This window comes from Centruroides sculpturatus, unplaced genomic scaffold (genome assembly GCF_000671375.1).
Source record: "Centruroides sculpturatus isolate CEXI.00-Female unplaced genomic scaffold, Cexi_2.0 scaffold219, whole genome shotgun sequence".
Classification (NCBI taxonomy): domain Eukaryota; kingdom Metazoa; phylum Arthropoda; class Arachnida; order Scorpiones; family Buthidae; genus Centruroides; species Centruroides sculpturatus.
Window position 1 is genome coordinate 41,681 of NW_019384506.1, and position 9,227 is coordinate 50,907.

The 9,227-nt window shown below is 35.2% G+C and overlaps 3 protein-coding genes across 3 annotated transcripts in view; 1 reads left to right on the forward strand and 2 right to left on the reverse strand.

Moving 5' to 3' along the window:
* The window catches only part of LOC111622230 (integrin beta-PS-like), a 6,153-nt gene extending 4,095 nt beyond the window's left edge, over positions 1 to 2,058 (reverse strand). Inside the window, exon 1 of the mRNA XM_023364582.1 lies at positions 1,974 to 2,058. Coding sequence (XP_023220350.1) covers positions 1,974 to 2,058 — 85 coding nt within the window. The remainder of the gene's footprint in view (positions 1 to 1,973) is intronic.
* Positions 2,059 to 2,366: 308 nt separating this feature from the next.
* On the forward strand, positions 2,367 to 4,124 carry LOC111622203. The gene is made up of 2 exons (XM_023364557.1): positions 2,367 to 2,668; positions 2,920 to 4,124. The coding sequence occupies exons 1-2, from the start codon at positions 2,649 to 2,651 to the stop codon at positions 3,953 to 3,955; spliced, it is 1,056 nt and encodes a 351-aa protein (XP_023220325.1). The 5' UTR covers positions 2,367 to 2,648; the 3' UTR covers positions 3,956 to 4,124.
* A 1,283-nt stretch (positions 4,125 to 5,407) lies between these two features.
* Positions 5,408 to 6,226, reverse strand: LOC111622231. The gene has a single exon (XM_023364583.1). The coding sequence runs from the start codon at positions 6,224 to 6,226 to the stop codon at positions 5,408 to 5,410; it is 819 nt and encodes a 272-aa protein (XP_023220351.1).
* Between the last annotated feature and the right edge of the window lie 3,001 nt (positions 6,227 to 9,227).

Below are 9,227 nucleotides of genomic sequence, written 5' to 3' on the forward strand. Positions count from 1 at the left end.
GTCCCCCGTTTCCAGACTAATTAGAGAATTTTTACGTTTAGTCAAACAAACTATTTTCAACGTTTCTGGAACGTTTACAATCGTTCTATAATCGAATCAATATTCGAATTTTATGTTCGAATTTAAATTGAACAAATTCGAACATATTCGAACATTGTTCGAATTAAATTCGAACAAAACATTCGAAATAAAAAGCCACTTTCAACTACTTTTAGCCTCATATCTCCCGCACCCTTATAGCTATCGAGACGCAACCACCCCTATGCACGAATGGAGACTTGGGGCTACCACCACATACAAACACCATTCACTGTGTGATGTGTAGTTTTAGCGAAAAAGTGAAATATAGGAACGTACATGTCCATTTATATATATATATATAGATTAATTAAAAATGAGTGTCTTTATATCATAGCAGAAATCTAATTTATTTATTTATTTATTATATTCTGAATTTTTAAATAAACAAATATAAAATTGTACACGACACTATTTATTTTCTGATATATTTGTATAATTTCGTAATCTCTAATCCCAGTTTCGGACTCCACCACTTCACTACTAACTGCTTCCTCTCTCTCTCTGACCGTTTTTTCTCGCCTTTTCACCCTTCCTTTTACGGTCCTTTGTCTACATTTCTTATTGCCATTTACGACTACATGCAAATGGTTGCACATTGATCGACAAAATTGCAGTTGAGGGAGACAATATCGCTACACCCCCAACGCAAGATAATTGTTAGGGTGGTAACCCGAACACGGATCTGGACTGTACTCCCAAAGAACAAGGGTACAATAAGGTTGAGTTTCTCGACAATACGTAATGGTGACACACAACTCATCACAATTTTCTTTTTACACAAATTGTCAAAATGCAAAATTTTTTCATTACATTTAATACAGTTTATGCATTTGATTAAATTTATTTAAAAAATTCTTGTATGTTTCGTTTCTACTTCCGTTATCTATCATTGGTAAAGTGATAATGGTCTTAATAGGGGTGGAATTTTGTTAGACGTCCGAAGAGGAGAGGGGAGGTTGACTTGGACAAACTGGGACAAGCGGGGAAGGGAGAGTAAAAATTTCAAGAAAAACGTGCCCTCTGGGTTACAATTAATATTAAAGGTCTACCGTATTTTTATATATAATATGTAAAACAATGTCTTTGGTTTGAAGTATTTTTATTTACTCCAAATGATTTTATACGTATTAATTGAAACTTTTGTATGTAATTTTTTTTTCAGCTCTTGTGAAAAGTCGTTTCTTTTTCATGTGTAAAGATAAATTCCCTTTCTTCAGGCGTCTACTTCAACGTAGGGTGGCGGGTAGAATTAGAAACATTAATGCTATTAAATTTTGGTGGTTTATGGTCGACGGGATGGGGAGATAAAGGATTGTCGTGTGTCATATATCGAGTAGGGTCCGAATTAATGACGATATTACAGGATATTTTTATAAAACCCATTCTTACTATCAAAATTACGCTTTTTGTCATTTTATAATGATTAAAAATGTAAAATTTTTTCTTAAAATGAAATACCGTAACAGATAGACCCACATTTTAAACTTCGAATGATTGAATAATGTTATTAAAACCTTGCAAAGAGTCTGATCTTTGTCTACACTGGACTCAAATGCGCCAATTGCGTGTTCCGTCCAAACCGTGCTAATGTGGCTAACGACAGATTGGTTCTAATGTCCGAAAATTTAAATATACTCCAGTGAACAAAACCAGAAAACGAGCCGAAGAAAGATAAATTATAATAATGTGTACCCAATCGGGAACACCGAATGTACATAGACAGCGCGACGTTTCGGGTGAGTTGACCATATTAATTTAGGAACCAGCAAAACAACAAAGACTACGTAGAAAAAGAATGTTCTCTGAATTGGCCAAAATAAAATCTTACATTAGGATTCGAGAATGTCGTTAATACATCATAGCATTAATGCCAGGTATTCAGTCGCAAATACTACAACGTTCCATACGAGGAAGACACGCCGCCTCTAAATCAAGAGATCGAGGAATCACTGGATCTTTTTTAACTTCGATTTTCATCAAAACGTTTTCTCTCTTTGCTCCATAAAAATTCGCTTATCCACACAAACAGTATTATAAAAATCTTCGAGGAACACATTGCAACGTCATTGGTCAGATCAAAATACAACTAATTTGCATAATTTAGAGCACGAATGATTTTCTTCCCCTTCGTATGAAGTGTCGTAAAAAAACTTCATTACGGGAGAACGTAGACTTAACCTTATTAATTCACTTTGTTCTTTATAAATGAAAACAATATTTCAAGTAAATAATAGTCTATTTTTCTTAACAACTCGCCAATAATCACGAGGAAATCGAGTCATTTGCATGTAAACCCAAACGTCTTCGACTTAAACGTTTGCAAACCGGCAAATGTAGTGAGAAGGAATCAAATTTCCATTGTCTTCCTGTTTATTTGTTCAATATTGCCGAGTTTACAAGGCCAGGAAGTATTCAATTCAGACGAAGTGACTATATTCAACGACAATGGAGAATCGACGGTGGTGTCGCGAACCTCCTTGATAAAGAAGGGCGGATTACTAAAATATTCCGTAGCGGTATGTTCGAACGAAAGAAAATTTATTGTGAAGTTACCTCTGACACTGAAAATGCTACAACAATTTGCCAGGTTTGTACAAATGTATTCCGCGAAAGTTACAGTAGACCCTCCCTATAACACTGTTGATTATTCCGTTTTATATGAATTCCATGTTGTACGAGTCACTTAGATTTTACAAATACGTGTGCCGGGCTGTGAACGCCCCACCTATTTGTAAAATCTAAGTGACTCGTACAACACGGAATTATCTACAGTGTTATAGGGGGTGTCTACAGTATTTATTTTTGGGAAGCCATTAAATGTACTGTCGTTTGTTTCAGCTTTCTGGAGAAGAAAATCGTTAAGTTTACATCTGCGGATAACGGATTCAAAATGTACTTATTCTCCAAACGTTACTTTATTAGCAGACTAGAAAAAATGTGCCTGGATTATTTTAAAGGGTCGATTTCTACCGGAAACGTCTGTCGTATCCACGATTTAGCCTGCGGGCGAGACGAAAAACAATTGCAATACGAATGTTACTCTCAATTTAGTTTCTCCGATAAAAATATATTCCGTACCGACGATTTCAAATCGTGCCAAGACACTACTATTTATAAGTTACTGACCTGTCCCATTTACTCCGAATTGAAGGAATTCGATTTGTATATGGGACTTCGAACGTGGATGGAAAAAACATATCTTAAATTGAAGAAAACAAATGCTATTATAACGAGGAGAGATATTATAAAACCTTTTCTGCCATTGATCAGATTTTTCGCTATAAAACCGGAATTCTTAAAACACATCGTGGAAAACTGTGAGAAAGCCGAGATTTTAACGGAAGAAGAAGTTCGATCGATAAGAGAATTTCTCACTGGAAAAAATGTAGCCCACCTCCCGGTAACGATTTCTGCTAATGTTCAATCGCGAGAATCTTATCGCTTGTTTACTGCCACCAACTTTGTCAGAAAAGAAACAATTAAATGGACGAATGGGGACTTCCAGTTAATGGCCGATATGTGGGTGCCTACAATATGTACGGTGAATGCCATCGAACTACCAATAACCCATTTTAATTCTAAAGGGATAAAGGTTTTGTTCGGTACGAAGTCCACTTATTCGCACGATTTTCTATACGAGAGGGGCCTCTGCGATAAAGAAGGAATTGTGCGTTTTAAAAACGTGAAATTATTACCCGCCCGTAGCTTTCACATATTTACTGTTAAAGTTCCGAGAGAGGAAATTCGTTCCAATATCATACTGTTTTTGGAACATGCCTACGGATACGTTCCGATATACGATTTTCCATACTCGGCTATGAGAAGTGAAGAAGAAGGAACGATATTTCAGTGTAGACATTACTTCGTTTTCTAAAAATATTTTTAATGTTGTCTCCTGTAGGATACTCGAAGTGTTTTTTAGCTGTAAAGTTTTTATAATTTGTAACCAATTTTATGTTTGTTTTATTTATTTACAACCTCTTCTAATTATTTAATTTATAATTTGTTTTAATCTTTACTGCGACAAAGAATATTTGATAATAAATGTCATTGAATTAAAACACGTAACTGTATACAAATCTGTTCCTTTCGATACAGGGTAGGACAACCGTTTCTCGTATTAGAGACAGCCGTTTCATACTGTAAGAGAAGGGACTCGACACATCAGATAAGATCGCCCTTGGGTACGATCGTAGAGAGAAACCGCTTGGTCCAGAAAGCTCAAATTTTAAACGTAAACCATTCTTGTTGTCAGTGAGGTCCTGGCAAAACTTCCTGGTCTATAGGTCAAAGTTCGCGGGGAGCCATTTCGTTAAATTATATGATAATAGGCCTACATATAAATGGATTATGTATGTTAATGTCGTCTTTATCCCGAACAGTTTGTAAATATCTATCCTTTCCAAATGTTTCAGCCCTGGTATTTCTATCACGCGGTGTGGTAGTCACCTACGAGTATGTTCCGTCTATAACAGTGTTTCTCAACCTCTAACGAATCGTCGCCCCATTCAATAAAACCGTTACGTAGTATCTCCCCCTTCGCTTCAAAACTCCGATGCCGAGGGCCAAGGCTAACGCCAAATTCGTACTACATCGAATAAACTAGTGACTAGTATAATGTTATTTGTTTATTTATTGTACGATATCTATATCTATATATATACTAGCTGACCCGGCAAACGTTGTTTTGCCATATAAATTATTTCTAGGTAATTTCTAGTGTAGACAAAAAATAACTAACTTATTGTAAGTGTGTAAGGATGTGGTATATGCGTGAAATAGGCATGGAGCGTTGTGAACGATGAGGGAATATAAAAATAACAAATGCCAATCATTATTATTTTTAAGTTATTATAATTTATTCCTTAAAATTATATATCATTAATCAATTACGACAGTAACACTAACAAACAATATCAATTTCTTAATGCTATAGCGTAAACAATATTTTTTGTTAGCCCATCTTTAGGTAACACAAACAAACTGGATGGTTTACCCACTCGAGAGCATACCACGTATAATTGTCCGTGTGAAAAACATGGTGTGCTCAAATCTAAGCCACAAATAGACATTGTTTGGCCTTGGGATTTGTTGATAGTCATTGCAAATGCCAATCTAATCGGAAACTGAATACGTTTGAATTGAATTGGCACATCTGTAGGTATAGTAGGAAATCGTGGTATTAATATATTTTCACCTCGGAACTTGCCATTTAAAATGCTGGCTTCGATAACGTTTTTCATTAATTTTTGAATGACTAATCGCGTACCGTTGCACAGCCGTGGCGGGTTCAAATTACGAAGCAAGATAATCGGAGATTCAACCTTCAATTGTAAATTATGCGGTGGCATGCCTGGCAAATCCATCGTTGTTTTATGTTTATGCAATATCCGTCTTGTCCCTTCCAGAATGTTAGCGGATATTGGAGAGCGTCATATGAACGATGTGTATCAGCAGTGAACTGAAGATTATTATTTCTTCTACGAATCACAATTTCTCGTGCACCTGTACGATCGCCAACCATGATTCCAGCAACGTCATCAACAACAGGTGCATTGAATCTACGAACATGCTCTCCAGCTGGTGTTTTATCAGGATTAATGACAATAGCGTGATTATCGCTTTGTAATTTGTGCATGTGTGATTTGAATATTTTCAGCAATTCATTGTGCTCGTTCAATAGAGCGTCTAGCTCGCTGACGATGCGTCTGGCAAAAAATGAATCAAGGTTATTATAGTGACAACGTGCATTCACGCGATTGGCAAGTGCGCTTCCGGAATCCTCGCCGCCCATGAAGTAGATTTGTAAAAATTTATGTGGTTCGTTTGGCATTGGCAGCAATGAGCCCATTTTATGATAAACTTGGCCTCTGATTTTGAATGTAGAATTGTATTGTTGACCATTTGCATTAGTATTTCGAACTATTTCTGTTGCTCCGAACGATGTCATTTGAAAGCATGAATTGAATGTTCGAATTGACTTCAGGAACACGTTAAAATCTGGATCCGTGCCGATAAGTAAACCGTTCAATGGTTCAGGTGGTGTTTCAATTTCAGATAGTTGCACTTTTCCTGACGCGCAACACATCCCAGCTGGCTCATTTTTGAATTTGAGAGCATGACAATGCGGACATTCCTTGTCCATAGCACCAATTACAACTTTTGAATGAGCATAATATTCAATATCGGGCTCATACTGGAATGCTAGACGCAGGAATGAATCAGATGTAAATGCTCGATGTACAGTACCTGTTGGCGTTGTTGGTCATTTGTTCTGCGTCTATTGACTGTGAAACGGCGTGATTGTCGTTGTTCTAATCTTATTACTTCATTGCGTTCAGCTCGTGTATCTTCTGATTGTTCTTGACGCAATTGCGCCATGCTCATACGTGCATCAGTATTTTGTTGCTGGATTTGTTCTTCGGTTCTTTGGGATCTTCTATTTCTCATGCTTCTAGATCTACTTGTATTACGGCTCAAATCAGCCCCTTTGCGTTTTCTTGGCATTGCTCACTGTACAAAACACACATAAATAGAAATAATGAAATTACTTAATGATGAAAAACGTTATAGTTATAAAAGATTAGGGCCAGGATTTTTGCCGCAGTTTTGAAATGATTAGTTTGAAATTTTGAAATTATAGCAAAAATATTAGTTTTATGAAAAAATTTTTGAAACAAAAGTTGTAAAAAATGAAATTTTACAAAAAAATTGTCTTTTANTATTTTGTAAATTGATTAACGAAGTTTAATAAAAATGTAAAAAAATACAAAAAGCGATGAATAACAAATATATAAAAGTATAAATTATAACAAAATAATAAAAAAATTACATTATTTAGGGCAAATAAATTTAATTACATTGTAATTTTTTTTAATTATATAATATGACAAAACACACTGTTTAGTCTTAGAAACGTTTTCCCAAGTACAATACAAAAATTACACTGTAATTTAGATTTACATCGTAATCTAAACATGGCCCAATAAGGATGTGTTTGTGTGTTTATTTAAAAAGTGGAAAACGACGAATTTATTTAAAAATCGAAGACGAATAAAAAATAACCATGTAAAATAAAAACAGTAGAAGGCAATAACGTATCCTGCATATGTCTAGTTGTCAAAAAAATAAAATTAAAACGCCGGCGCAGAAATGCGCCAGGAAGAGTTTAAAACAAGGTAGAAAAAAAAAATAATTGTCAAAACTCATGATAAGTATAATAGAAATATGTAATGAACTAAATAAATTTGTAATATCACAAAAATCAGCAAAAAAATTAAAGAAACGGAGAGAAAAAGGAACATTTACATCAATACGAACGATGACACACTTCTATCTTAGTAGTATGATTTTATAAAAATCGAAAATGACGAATTTATTTAAAAATAAAATCCAAAATCTATACTACTACGTAGAATAATAACAGAATAAAACGATTATATGATCTACTTGTGCCTAGAATGTATCGTTCTCTAGAAAAATAAACTTAAATACGCCGGAACACCTCTGCGCGGGCGAAAATCCATTATCCCTCAAACCGGTTTGGTTTATGGCACCGCTGCGCACCTGCGAGCTCGAGAGGGGTAACTCTCGATTACTCAATCCCCCCACACTATTGTTCGGCTTACATGTTCAGACGTGTCGCGCGGAATCCACACATAGCAACAATTTATTTTGTGTTATTTATTTCTGGGTTTGTTATTTCTGTGGAGACTTGAGAAACTCTCTTATGCTTCTAACCGTGAACGAATAAAAAGACAAGATTAACGGTTATTTCATTTATTAGCTTACATACATCCGACTTGGGTTTTACACAAATTGCGAAATTATACCCCGACTTACGCGAATTCGACTTACGCGGTTATCGCTCGGTCCCACCTATCACGTAAGTTCGGGGTATCACTATATACGAAAGTAAAGATATTATTTTTACTACATTTGTAATTATAACAAAAGATTTTAACACACTACAGACACTAAAATAATTAATAATTCATAAAACCACCGATACCCTTTGCTTGTGATCGATCGAACTTCACCTCTGTGTGCTCTAACACAAGTGCTGTGGTTTGCAGACCGATGCCGGTCCGTTATATAAATATTTTTATTTAATTTCACAAAATACCAGTCCTTGAACATAAAAAATTTCAGAAGAGCCACTCTAATGCACCTTACATCTATCTATTGTTTCGAATTAAACACTTTATTTCCAAACAAAACAGGTCTGATGTTCCTCGTTTTTCGTAATAAGGAGAGTAAAATCTTTATGAAGTTCAACCCCACTGGAGATACAACGGGTAACTTTTATCTCCTCACCCTCTCGACCTTTCACCGCCAAATCTTACGTCATCGATTCCCTAATGACCAATCCTCCCGCAAAATTTTAGAAATTTTCGACAAAAGGCGTGGGAATTTTTGAGATTCGAAGTGAATGAACGAAATTGCGTACCCCCAAGCAATGATGTTGCTTCGTTATTTGTACAAAATTACAATTCATATATTGTTCAATATAATTAATACTTTAAATAAGACAGATCTAAATTATGCTAATTAATGCATAGAATATAATTAAAATATTAATATTTAATTCTTTAATTCGCGTAAATGCCAACACGCCATTAGAAACGAATTGTTTTTACCTTTTATTTCGACGTTTTTTCATTCTAACACGTAGAAAACTTTTAGTTAAAGTAATGATCTATATTATATATATAACCCATTAAACGGGTATCCGTCTGTCCGCGTAACGGTATGCCAAAAACGGGCACTAGAGGCGCCCTAGTGATAATTTTAAATTAACAATAAATTATTTTTATTTGTAGTAGGAATTTATTATTCATATGAATTTATTATTTATACCACGGAATGGTATAAATAATTATTATATGCCTTGCCTTGCTTTATTGTATGCGTCGATTAACCTTGAGCCGCACGTTTACGACATCCCGTGACTCGGTGAACGTCGCGCATTGACTCACGGGAAATTAGTTGAAAAGAAATGGCAAATACGTTTAAAATTGAGGTTTTCTGGCGAAGGTAAATAAACAGATTAAACTATTTTAAAGTATTTATAGAATGTTTAATAGATAGAAATAGGTAAGATTTACCCTCCGAATGAAGAGGTGGCGACCCCCCTCTGTGCGAAC